Source organism: Meriones unguiculatus, chromosome 9 (assembly GCF_030254825.1).
Source record: "Meriones unguiculatus strain TT.TT164.6M chromosome 9, Bangor_MerUng_6.1, whole genome shotgun sequence".
NCBI classification, from domain to species: domain Eukaryota; kingdom Metazoa; phylum Chordata; class Mammalia; order Rodentia; family Muridae; genus Meriones; species Meriones unguiculatus.
Window position 1 is genome coordinate 113,260,037 of NC_083357.1, and position 14,075 is coordinate 113,274,111.

General features: G+C 38.4%; 1 protein-coding gene across 2 annotated transcripts in view; it reads left to right on the forward strand.

The window, feature by feature from the left end:
• Gpc5 (glypican 5) overlaps positions 1–13,817 on the forward strand; it is a 1,404,356-nt gene extending 1,390,539 nt beyond the window's left edge. For both annotated transcript variants that reach the window (XM_060391585.1, XM_060391587.1), the window contains one exon: positions 9,684–13,817. In XM_060391585.1, coding sequence (XP_060247568.1) covers positions 9,684–9,841 — 158 coding nt within the window. In that variant the 3' untranslated portion in view covers positions 9,842–13,817. The remainder of the gene's footprint in view (positions 1–9,683) is intronic.
• Positions 13,818–14,075: the final 258 nt, after the last annotated feature.

Here is a 14,075-nt window from a genome sequence, read left to right on the forward strand (position 1 = left end):
TTTGAAAATGAAGTCGCTGGCCTCCCAGCCAGACTGCCTGCTGCCATGCCCACTGCGCCATCATACACCGTCCTTCTAGAACCCTGAGCCATAATTACTCTTCTGTAAGTCACTTTTGATCATGCTGTTTTATCTCAGCAGCAAAAAGTAACTAATACAAAATGAAAACAGCATCCTTTCAAAGTTCTCCCAAAAAACAAAATCACATTTATTGTTAAAAATGAAAATACCAACAGTAATTTATTTTGTGCAATGATAAATAAAATAACCCTTCATGTCTCTCAGAGTTATAATATTAAACTACCAATAAGTAAATTTTGACTTATCATTAGAATCTCTGATTACTTTTTGCAAAACACTTAGCTGGCCTTTTCAAAGTGGAGCTATTCCCATAATTCTAGCATAACTTGTCAAAAAGAGGGCTATGGATTACTGTCAAAGTTAAAGGGACCTTATCAGGCTGGTAATAACTATCAGTGAGCTAGGGCAAGAGGAGCAAACAAAAACATAAACAAACAAATGAATGAATGCACAGGAAGGAAATCTGAAATTTTAGAGGATCAAAGTAGAGGCTGGGAAGCTGGGTCAAATAGTAAGCATTCTTTCTGCATCTGCAAAGGGACTCATTCAGAGTTTCAACATGCAGCTAAACAGTTAGGTATGGCCTGAAGAACCTGCTTCCCGACTGCTGGAAAAAGGATCCCTGGGGCTCTCTAGCCAACAGCCTAGCTAAAAGTTACTGATTCCCATGTTTAATGAGAGATCCTGTCTCAAGGAAGTAATATACAGGCACCTCACCTCTACAAATGCAGCTATACAGGCACCTCACCTCTACAAATGCAGCTATACAAACACATATCAACCCACCTATACACCACATATGTGTATACACACACACACAAATAAACATTGTAATAGTTTGTTCCACAGAGCATGGAAGAGAGTTTCCCTAAAACAACTTCATTGATTAGACTTTCTGGATATCAAATATGATGTCCCTGGGTTGTGCATCAGGCATATTTAAGTCACTGCAGGAAGGGTAGGCACCTGTGTATCCAACCATGCTTGTTCTCCTCTGATCATGGGAATCTATAGAAATATCCATGGCAAATTGAAATGTGACTTTACATTGCCCTAGATACATTTGTTATTTAAACAATTCACCTGTCAAGTCACTAAGGGAGGGTCCTGGTCAGTGGCTTCCACAGGAGGAGGATCTGACAGGAAATCCAGAACAACTTTATTCTGAAAATTTGTGTCAATTTGTTCACAATGAACTTTTTATATTATATCATAACTTCTTAGTTCTCATTTTTATTTCACATTCTGAGTTGGTTCAATATAATCTTGGCCTTTATAATGAAACAAACAGACCTTAAGAAAAGTATTAATTGTGGGATCTAGAAAAGATCATTCTGAGGGAGCTATCCCAGAAGGAGAAAGACAAACATGGTATATACTCACTCATATAGACCTATAAGATATGATTAACATAATGAAAGCTATACACCTAAAGAAGATAAACAAGAAAGAGGACCTGGGGTAAGATGATCAATCCTCACTTAGAAAGACAAATGGGATGTGAATTGGACATAGGAGAAAACAAGTAACAGGACAGGAGCCTACCACAGAGGGCCTCTGAAAGACTCTACCTAGCAGTGTATCAAAGCAGATACTAAGACTCATAACCAAACCTTTGGCAGAGTTCAGGGAATCATGAACAAAGGGGAGTTAGTATGACGTGGAAAGGACAGGAGCTCCACAAGGACCAAATATATCTGGGCACAGGGGTCTTTTCTGAGACTGACACTCCACCAAGGACCAGGTATGGATATAACCTAGAACCTCTGCTCCAATGTAGCCCGTGGTAGCGCAGTAACCAATTGGTTTCCCATAGTAAGGGCAACAGGAACTATTTTTGACTCAATGGCAGGCTCTTTGACCTCCCCACTCCCTAAGGGAGGAGCAGTCCTGCTAGGCCGCAGAGGAGGACTTTGCAGCCAGTCCTGAAGATACCTGATAAAACAGGGTGAGATGAAAGGGGAGAAGATCCTCCCCTTTCCAAGTCCCCAATCACTGGACTTGGAAAGGGGCAGGGAGAAGGTGTGGGAGAAAGGGAGGGATTGGGAGGGAATGAGGGAATGGGATACAGCTGGGATACAGAGTTAATAAAATGTAACTAATAGTAAAAAAAAAAAAGAAAAGTATTTTTGTAATTTTACAATTTTCTTTTGGATTATATTTCTCAACTCATTAAGTCATAAAATTGTTACTAACAGCTTACTATATCAACACAGAAATTAATGAGGGAATTCCTACTTTCAATGTAACATGGTTACCTGATTGATAGAACCTTAAAGATATTGCTAGCATATGTGTGTGTGTGTGTGTGTGTGTGTGTGTGTGTATTCTACAAAACTCCATTTTTGTGTAACAATAAATCAATGCACCTACTATTTTAACATGATTTCATATTTCATGCAATTTCATATGGACACATAATGGCTAATAATATTTATTAATGTATATGTTTAGTGAATGATTGTGTGCACATTTTCTTAATTATTCCCTCAGACCAGCTTTGTAAAAGTGGGATGATTGTGTCTGGGTAAATGTACATTTTAAACAGTTTTAATATATTTTGGCAGTTTTCCCTAAAATGTGGTTGTATCCTTGCCAATATACTCTGTTGTCTATGAACTGAGCAGAAGATAATGGACACCCCTTTGTATTAAAATGTACATTTATTTGTCTCCCAGTGGCGTATTAGTCTTTCTTCAGATCACTTTTTTCTTATAATTACTCTTGATTTTCTCTTAGCACTATTCTATCAAAACATATGTGGAATTTGTATGGAAGCCTAGAATCGTACGTTAAGGACACAATTCACTCATGAAATAAGTGGTGTGTATTATCTCCAGTCTGCAGCATGTCCTTTGCTCTTGTAACATTTACTTATGTCATACAGAAATTTCTTATTCTATAAAGTCAAAGACATGAATATTTTTTATAAACTTTGCCTTAATGGACTATAGGATTATTCTCCGCCTATAAATAAACAAAAATACAACTTTATGCACTTTAACCTTTTTATTGTCATATGTTAATTTTTGGTCCCATGAAGAGTTGATAAACTCTCTTTTCTCACCAAAAGTACTCTCATTTCAAATTTCTTAAAATTCTGTCATCTTAAAGAATGGCTTAAGATCTTTTTATACCTGTGCTCTGACAAAACCAGAACTTGCCCTTACCTTTAATGGTTTGAATGGGTGTTCCCATGAGCATGGTGCTGGAGTCAATGAATGGCTCATACTGATATTTATCCATGGCCAAAAGACCTTGAGAAAAAAACCATTTCCACAGCTGTTCCTAATCTTTAGAAGGGAAGGAAATAATTAAGCTAAATGCATTCTGGTGTGGGAAGAATCTTCATTATTCAATTACCATTCAACAATATTCATTCAAAACATAGTGTATAACAGACATAAGGTGCCATGATTATACACAGATCATTACTGGAATGAAATTATCTTGATGCCATGATTAGCTTCGCGCTGAGTTCAAATAATGCTCTGAGGTCCTACTTTCAACATTTAAATATCCCCTTACCTTTCAGCATTTTGAAAAAGGTTCCTGGTCTTCCAGTTTTGTTTTGGTTTTAGACTCACCGAACTATGAAGTCAGTATGAGTGTCTACTCTGTATTGAAAGTCTAGGACAGTCAATGACACACAGTGAATAGATTTTTGAGAATAAGTAAACAAATTGACAATTATAATCCATGCAGTTTTCCTTTGCTCAAAATAATTTATCGTTAGGCATAGTCTTCATAGCTTAGTGAAATGTCACAAAATGTTATAGTATGTAAATAGATGAAAGAGGGTGTATATAGAAAATTCTCTTACCCTCTTGGCTTGGTGAAAAAGCCAGTGTGTTCATGACAAAGAAGAGCTGGAACCTTCCAAACGCTCAGGTCACAGATCTACCTTCACTGGTGTAAATGTAAATGCTGTTCCCTTTTCCTCAGATGAGGGAATGAAATGAGAATCATGCCCAACCTGTAGAAATACTCCGGTTGGACTGAGTCAAGAGCATTTCTTTCTCCATTCTCATTCTCCTTAGGCTTATGGCTGGAAACTCAAGTCTCCACACAGTGTCATCTTCTGGACCTTGAAGAGTTCAGCTTCCAGCCTCCATGTGCTAACCTAAGCCTAGAATGGTTCAGCTTCTGAGACTCACTGCTGAATAAGCTCAGTCTTTCTATTTCTTTTTTAACTCTTTCTGCCTGGTTCAACTCAGCAATTCTGACACAAATTCTTTTCCTAGATGATTGATTCAATCTGACTTCTCTTGGATTATGACTGAATTGTTGTGGTTGGTCTTTAACTCTGGCAATGTTTTAATCTTCTGGCTCTTTCTCATTCTCTAGCCCATTTTGTCTTCATCTCTCTCTAGTTTCTTCTCTCTGCAACCTTTCTCTGTAGAACTGTCCTGGTAAAACTGTCACACACACACTTCACCATACTCTCACTACACTCCTCCCAGTACTTTTCCCTGTGCTGCTCCTAAGTAGCCTTTCTTTCCTGTGCTGTTCTCAGGAGAGTTAAGCTATCCTATCCTGACTCATTCTGCCAAATCTTTTTCTGATTTGTCACTTTTCCTGCCCCTCAGTTAGACGTCACTTTCAAACAGATAGTTTCCTCTATAAACTAATCTTACTTTCATAGTTTTGGATTAAAGGTGTGTACTAACAGTGTGCCTACCTTACAGCCAGATCACATAGACCTAGAAGGTCTCTATATGTGATTCCTTGCCAGAGCAGCCATGTTGCTGGGTTAAAATTCCTCCAAACCTCTCTCATGTCCTCCACCTCTGAATATTTTATATTGTTTGATTAAAACAGAAAATTAGCATGTAATCAGCCATTAAAATGTCAATGAAGAAGAAAACAAAACAAAGTGACTCTTCTTTGTTTTCAGCATAAATGTTGATGTGTTAGTGTCTTGTGCAGAGAAAGAGAGTTTATGCAATGGGAGATCTGAACACTTTAGAATTTCAAAGTCTACCTTTTCTGCTTCTAGCTCCTCTATTTCATCTCCACAACCTGATATACCTTGCGCACCTTGTGCAATTACTGGGTTCAATGTATATGAACTGCCATAGCTATTGAATTGCAGATATCAATAAGGGAATTGACATACTTCATCTCCTTAACAGTGACTTTTCTGAATATAGTCTATCATATATATATATATATATATATATATATCACATATGTATGTATATATATATATATATATATATATATATATGCATTTAGTACCACCTGTCAAAAAAGTACCTAAGTTTCAAGATTCTATTTAATTTTTCAATAGCACAACCCTTTGTCATTCCCCAACTCGTCTAAGAAATACTACAGGAAAAAAATAATAGACTTATCAGTACCTTTGTCTACTGCTCTTAGGTACCAAAAAGATTATTCAAATTTTACTTTGTTTTTATTTAATCTCTTAATGTAATATATTCCAAAACAAATTTTATGAGCTTTTGGCTAACTTTGGCATAATTTCCAAACTTAATTAAATTTCTTTAAGAAAACAATAGTAAATTTAGGTATGCCCTGGTTACTCGCATGCCTCACTGGGTGCCTGTGCCCATTGATGCCACTCACGCTATGACTCTCTTCAGACAGAAAAGGGATCTTGGAACTACAGCCACCATTGTTACTACCATCTCATTGACGGCTGTTGGAGCTACCACCAGGGCATTAGCCATGAGTCATACTGGGCAGACTGCTCAGACCCTGAATAATCATTTAGCCAATGTAGCTCATGCCTTAGTTGTACATAAAGGAATTAATGCTCAACTAAAAGGAAGCTTGATGGTGTTCAATCAGAGGATTGACCTCTTGCAGGAGCAACTTGATACCCTATGGCAAATCGCTCAACCTGGCTGTCAATGAAAGTATGCTGGACTTTGTGTCACTAGCATACAACATGAGAATTTTTCCTGTGCTGCAAATCTGTCTAAACAATTGTCGAGCTATATTTTAGGTAATTGGACAGGAGAATTCGATACTACGATGGAGCAGCTGAGAGTGGCCATTGTCACAGTAAATTCTACCGGAGTGGACGCAGGACTAGCCACAGGATTATCAACATGGATTGCTGCAGCCATGAATCATCTGAAGGAATGGGCGGGCATGGGAGTGTTAGCAGGCCTTCTGGTGTTGGTCTCCTTGGTTTGCCTGTGGTATATATGCAAGATTAGAGTCTCACAACAGTGTGATGCAGCCATGATCATTCAGGCCTTTACAGCCATTGAAGCAGGACATTCTCCCCAAGCATGGTTGGATACCATAAAAAGCTAAAATGATACGCTCAGGATGCGAGGCTAAGCACTGCACTCAGGGTCAGCCGCTTTGGACCCAGAGAAGAGCATGTCTGATTGCATGCGGGTTGATGCCCCAGGTCCCGCCTCTGAGAAAAAGGTATTGGACGGGTCTGATGCTCTTTGGGTGGATGACACCTAAATGAACATCGGTACAAAGTCCCAATTTATTTCTAACATCAGAGATCAGACCTCTACTCTTGCCTGATGCGTCTAAAACAAAAAGGGGGAACTGTAGAGAGCTGCGGAATGCTATGCCTTAAAGATGGAGCTGGTTTCCGCCTTCCACCTTCCCGATGGTGAGTGCTCTCTGTCACGAACAACTCCACATTTGGCTAAGGCCGAGGATCTGGCTTGCTTCCATGTATGTGGACCTATCTGCATTGCCCACGTGGCACGCCTGGGTTGGCTACCCAGAGGCTATTTAAGCTGTGGGCTGGCTTTCCCCGGGGTCCGAGGATTGTTCAATGTTCCTGAATAAACTGCATTGAAAAAAAAAAAAAAAGAAAGAAAAGAAAACAATCATTATATCAGAGAATTCCTATGTTAGCTTTTCAACACGATAACATTTCTTTACAGACGGCAAGGCCAGGCTGTGACTGGATTCATAACTGTAGCTATAACTGGCATGCTCACGTCTTACTCAAAGGACACAAACCTTAAGATTCTTACATTAATTAGTAGTGCACCTACTTCAGATACTAAAACATGGCTTTAGGTTTAAAGCAGTTAAGCCCTCCTGACCTTGTCCGACTTGGAGTTATCAGACTGAAAGCCATTCTGCTTGTGTGAGTGTAGATGGTCGTGTTCTCAGAAACTAGATCAGCATCCAGTCCATGACAAAAGGGGTGAAGCACTGGATCAGAAGACCTAATAAGAAAAAGCTGTGCATAAATCCTGTCCAAACCAGTTCATACTGCTTAAGAACTGAGGAGTAAACCTGTCTGTGTAGCTCCAATATATGTAGTTATCTTGGAAAGGGGGCATTTTTCCAACTGGCTACAGTCGTCTTAGCTACTTGTTAAGCTCTAGCTCAGCAATAGGCTTAAAAAGCATGACTAAAATTTTCATGTTTGACTCTTGTGCCTGTAAAAAATGAATCACTAGTTTATTCATCTTGCTTAATGACACAGAAGGGCAAAACAAGTACCCAAACAATGAATAATAATGGTAGAACTCAGGCTGCAAAATCAATACATCAGATCAGCAGAGCTTGCTTTGTCTTAACGCTCTCCTCCCTGAATGCAGTCGGGCTTTCCTTCTGAATTATGTATGTGTATTGACCTAATTACATAAATATTGACTTTTCCTTATATGAGGCCTTTTTCCTAGCTCAGTGTAATTATGATGTCAATATTTGTGGCTGTAGTAACACTGAGTTGAAATCTGTTCATTGTGACGGATAGTAGTATGTCATGAGATAATTCAGAGTCACATGGCCTCAGAGCATTGGTGACAGTAGATAATGAGGGAATAAAAGAGCCATTCCCTGGGTGCGTCGCACTAACGCTTACTACCTGAAGAAAACAATTGGTCATTGTAAATCCCTTAGGGACCATTTTCTACCCAGCCTTTCAGATGCCACAGCACATAGGAATAGCAGTTTGAAATTAAATAAATTATTTCACCTGCCTTTTATTTCTTTTCTATTTAAATCAAGTGTTTCATTTTTATCCTCTATTGTCAGTATTCTTATTGACAAGTTCTCCAATATATTGACAGATATCTATCTTGTTATCTTTCCATCTCTATGGTTATATAATGGCTACACAATTCAGGGATTTGTGGATATTGTTATAATAATATTCTGTGTCCACTCTCATGTGTAAAATCTAAACAGTCACACTCATAACGACAGAGTGTAGAATGCTGCTTTCCAGGAGCTCCTAGGGCTTGTAGGCTTCCAGCTGCAGAAGGAGGAGAGATGGTGGGTCAAACAGGAGATATTTTTCAGAGAGAAAGTATAAAATTCAGGCAGGAGACACAAGTGTTTCGGAGGTAACACAAAGCATTAAGTATAGCTCATAACATTGTATTGTACATTACATTTCAAAACTGCTAAGAAAGTAAATTTGAAAGTGTCAAGACAAACTGATTATTTATTCCACACTACATTATATCATGACAACACTTTGTGCTGTATAAAATATACTTAATAGTAAAATTTAATGAAAAATAAAAAATAAGTATTCAAAAAACCCCATGCTTATTCTATTTTGATATAAGGTAACACTAAAAATTCAACTTTAAATGGTCTTTTTTAATTATTTCCTCTTACCTGGTTGCATTCTGTCATTGACACAATTGGATATGCAGTTATGGACTATCTCAGGATACTTTATCTCATTAAATTCCTTTGCTTCTTTACCAACCAATGTCATTAGAGAAATATTTCTAAAGAAAAAAAATTATTTATTTTTTTATTATTAGTTACATTTTATTAACTCTGTATCCCAGCTGTATCCCTCTCCCTTATTCCCTCCCAATCCCACCTTCCCTCCCTCATCTCCTCCCTGCCCCTTTCCAAGTCCACTGATTGGGGAGGATCTCCTCCTTTCATCTGACCCTTTTTTATCAGATATCTTCAGGACTGGCTGTAAAGTCCTCCTCCACGGCCTAGCAGGACTGCTCCTCCCTTGGGGGATGGGGAGGACAAAGAGCCTGCCACTGAGTTCCTGTTAGAAATAGTTCCTGTTCCCCTTACTATGGGAAACCAATTGGATACTGGGCTACCTCGGGCTACATCGGAGCAGAGGTTCTAGCTTATATCCATGCATGGTCCTTGGTGGAGTGTCAGTCTCAGAAAAGACCCCTGTGCCCAGATGTATTTGGTCCTTGTGGAGCTCCTGTCCTTTCCACGTCATACTAACTCCCCTTTGTTCATGATTCCCTGAACTCTGCCGAAGGTTTGGTTATGAGTCTTAGTAGAAAGTGGACACGGGATAAGATATCAATCCTCACTTAGAAAGACAAATGGGATGTGCATTGGACGTATGACAGGAGTCTACTGCAGAAGGCATCTGAAAGACTACCTAGCAGTGTTTCAAAGAAAATTTTTTTAGTCAAAAAAGATTTTGCTTTGCTCTTACAGCATTTTTGAGAACGCCTAGATAACGGTGTAACTTTTACAATGTGAGTAGGGCGGGACTAATCGCGAAGCATACAGCTTGGAGTCTTGGTGAAAAAAGGGGATGACAATAAAAGCATGACCACTGTGGTATAAGCCTCAGGTGTAAGAACTTTCCTAGGCTTCCAAGCCCCACATCACTCTGTGCTCTCTTATTTGCCCTTCAGGGATTCCAGACAGCATGAACTTCAGTGACGTCAAGAAAGTCCACCGAGCAGACCCTGGAAGGACTCTGGACGCGACTGGTGCGGGACATGCCACCGGAACTGAGTCTCTGACCCTCGCTCTGATGGGGATGCTCGTGTTCCTTCCCTGGCTTTGGTAATGGGGCTCTTCTGTCAGGACAGACCTTACTGTAGTCTTGATTCACCCAGTATCTCCTTATGCCTGGAAAAACAAAGAACTCTTTAACAGTAACAACTGATTTACAGAAAAGTGAAAAGTGTGTTATGCTAACTCCTTACAAGACAGTTCGAATGTCCACCAAGTACCTTGAAATCAAGATTCTGATACACTGTTTCAAACTATGTCTTCCCGGCTTCTAACTTAAACCTTCTTAACTTCTGTTTGTTTGTTTGTTTGTTTCCAAGATAGTGTTTCTCTGTGTATCCTTAGCTGTCCTAGAACTTACTCTGTAGGCTGGCCTTGAACTCAGAGATATGCCTGCCTCTGCTTCTCAAGTGCTGGGATTTAAGGTGGGTGCCACCACTGCCTGGCTAAAGCTTCTTAAATTCTAACATTAAATCTAAACTGTGAAAAGCTCAGAAGTGACCTTGAGTAAGAAGGTTTTGGTGTATTTGTAAGTCTTTTCTCAGTTTCAAACCCCTTCCTTTTACTATTGAAAAAGTTGCCATTTGAGAGTGTGTTTGCCAGGCACAGAAAACAAAAAGTAGTATTTCTTAAAGTACTGGGAATAGAAATAACATTAAGTTACAGCACAAAAAGGCAAATATTATGCATGCATTTTGAGTGATTTTTTCATTTTTGCAAGCTAAAGAAGAAAGTTGCAGAAGTGTGATTCATAGAGTAGATTAGCAGGGGTGATTTCACCTAAGCTCACCAGAGGAGCCTGGTTATGTTTTCTCACCTAAACTTCTCTACTGAGCTTAGGAACTCAGACACACCTATGTGACGTCCTTTTGCATCTGAAATGCACTGTAGTATTATGTCTCTGTTTCTCCTTTCTCTTGACCTAAAAGATCTAGTTATGTCAGAAAGCACACTTGTATACTCCAATAAAGCTGTTGATTATTTGATGAAAAAAAAATTTAAAGAATATTATGGTCATTTTTCCTAACAAAAGTTTATTATTAACATTCATATTTGAAAATGTTATTTGCTAGTTTTTGAAGAAAGCATCATCTGGAGCAAACAGTTGGCTATCCATGCACAAGGTCTGATGAATATCTCACTGTGGACAATAAGGCAGAGCATAAAGTGTACAAGGCTTTAGTTTTCTTCCTATGTTCTCAGCAGGAAGGATTCTAATCCACCATCCCTAACTTCGCAGTTGGGATCAGCTGCCTCAGTGGATGCTGATAGGATAGCTGCACTTAAGGAGGAAGAGAATAGTATGACATCCGGCTGTGGCCAGGAAATATAATGAATACAAAGCAAAAGAGGGGAAAAGGAAATGCTGGGCTGCTTAAGCAAATAATTCAAAAGGATTTAAAATTACTTCTGACAAGGGTCGAAAAGGACTCAATTTAACAGCCACCATGACAAAAGCAGATTAATATTCCCTAATCAGGAAAGAACACGTGATAACCCCTGGCTCACCAAGGTTCTCAGTCAGGTGATCAGAGACTTATCAACTTAAACTACAATATTTTTAACTGCTCAAGTGGGTTTTATTGTCTATTCAAATATGTTTTAAAACTGAAAATAGTCTTTCACCTGGTGATTCTCTGTGTAATTTTCTCAGGCTGCTGGTCCAGGCAGAGATGGTTAGTCCTTGACCCCTCATCAGCACTAAACTCACCACAATCCACAAATTACAAAGTTAAACTTTTCTCCCCACAATTTTTACTCCAATCTCAGCCTTTTATTCAGGAGCGGAGGGGAAGCAATATTAAATCACTCCTGTACTCTTGCTGCTGTCGAGGCTAGTTTTCCATAGAAGAGTGTCTGGGTACCCGAATTAGAGAAAAATAATTTTAAAAACCAACAAACTGAAGAGCATAGCTCAGGAGTCTAAGATGGATATCGACAAAATTAGTCGGTTGAAGATAATTTTGGGCATTGTGGAAGTGGACCGGAGCAGAGAAATAGCAGAGTCAATAGAATCAGTGGTTAGAGTCTGTAGACCGCATTTTACGCTCTCAGGTCTGTGATGTCTCCCTACAGCTATGCACTTTGGAGACTGCACGTGTCAGAATGCTGCCGTGAGAGCTCAGAGCCCTCGCGGGTTTTCAGAATTTCCTTAAGAGCCGCAGGCATCGTTTTTGCATTCTTAGTCAAGGGTATTCATCCTTTAATACCCCACTTGGTGACATTTTATATTTATGTACCACTTCATGGTGTACTAAGTTCTTTCAAATAAACAAAGCATCACCTGTGGCCATCAACACTCTCTAGGTTGACTTGATTTTTAGTCAGTTAAGAACCATGATGCTGATTTTCCTTTAATATGGTTCCAAAGCTGCAGCTGGCTGTTTTCCATAAATGATATCTAAAAGGGTTCAAGTATCAATCTCACTGCCATGATGACTTTAAAATATCAACATATCATATTTTATATTGAATAATTTAATAAGGTCATTTCTGAGCACTGAGTGTGATTTTTATACACATAGAAGTATATAAGAGAAGTAATCTTAAAATTTAACGAAGGGTTGAGCAGTATAGCTCAATTGGAGAGTGTATACTGTATATGCATTAGGCTCTGAATTCAATAATCAGCTTCTGCATCTCCTAGAAACTCTACAGAGAGATAACAAGAGAGAGACAGAGACAGAGAAAAGAGAGAAACCTTAAAAAAAAAAGAAAAGCCACCAACAAGAGCCCTTATACCTTAGCTGAGTGTTTTGCATCTCTGTGGGAGGAGTTGGTTAAGAATCATAGCTAACAATTATTTGCTTATTATTTTCCATAGTCACAGTGATAAATGAGTTTATTGAATTTATGCACAATCTCTTTTCATCTTCCCAATAACATCAACACCTATATTTTACCAATGAGAGAAGTGGGGCTTAGGGATACAATGGAATTTTTCTTATGCCATGAAAATAATGATTATATAATTAGATTGGTGATTGTGAGATCTTTGAAAAAAGCTATTTACATTTCTAGCTCAAAAGCAACATTGTTACATATCAATAAAGAAAAAGCAGAGGCGTTAAGATCAAAATCGTCCAGAATTATTGTAGTGTCTAAACTAGTGTTTTTAAATAAAGTATGATTGACTCAATAATTTCATTATTGTCCATTGTCAAACTGCATATTACTTTAGAAGCATATTGAAAAGGAACAATGTATATGTGAGCTTTTTGTCCTAATAGTTGCTAATCTCTGAATGTTTAAATCACATTCAAATACACCTGCCCCCTCCCCCAAATAATTCAAATAAAAGTGAAAGAGAAAAATACCACTTTCATCACTATCATGAAGTTACATTTTTGTTTGCTGCGATGGGGATAAAATTTCTTCACCTATGGAACACAGAATAAAATTAAAGAAGGAATTAAGAAAGAGAGATGGAGGGAGGAGGGAAGGAATAGTGGGAAGACGAGAAGGGGAAAGAAGGAAGGGGAGGAAGGGAGGAAGAAGGAGTAGGGAGGCAAGCAAATGGGAATCTTGCTTTGTAAGCTCTGGATTAGCCTTTTCAGCTACTGCCTTCTGGGGAGTGTCTTGTGCACGTGACAACGCTGGCCTTATTTTCTCCCCCTGAAGCGTAGAAGTGAATTAGATATGTTCTCCAAACACTCATGTTTTCTGAAGTGTTTACTAAGCACGCTTAGCAAAGGACTCAATTAGGTTATCGTTTTCAGACACTTAAGCTACTTTTTTTTTTAATCTCCAGAACCCTTCAATAACAATAAAAATGTTTCTTTCTTACAACATGAGTTTACCCAGGACTTCTGTTACTCTGTAAGAAAGTCCCTGTGTGCAATGATGTCAGTATTTCCTCAGACTGCCAATTGTGTGTTCGAATATAATTACATGGATTATACGAAACAGTAATAATTAAGATGGCTACGTATGTCTTTGGACTTTCAACATTTTCTTCAAATGATATTATTGTATGTAACTCATTTCTAATTAAAATATCAATAAAGTACCAAAGTACTTCTAAAGTTAAACAGTGATTTTTGCTGTTGCTATTATTTCTAAAATAACACAAAGGAATTTAAAACGTTACATAATATAATTAAAGCATTCATTATAGCACAACAATAACTTATTTGGAGTGGAGTGAGCAGTGAATGTTAATATATATATTTGAAAATGTGTCATTTAAGAGTCTCCTCCTCCTTCTTGTAAATGTTCGTTATTGATTAAATAAAACAGAATGAGCTAATAGGAGAGACAAACCTGTATTATAGAAATGCAGGTTTATT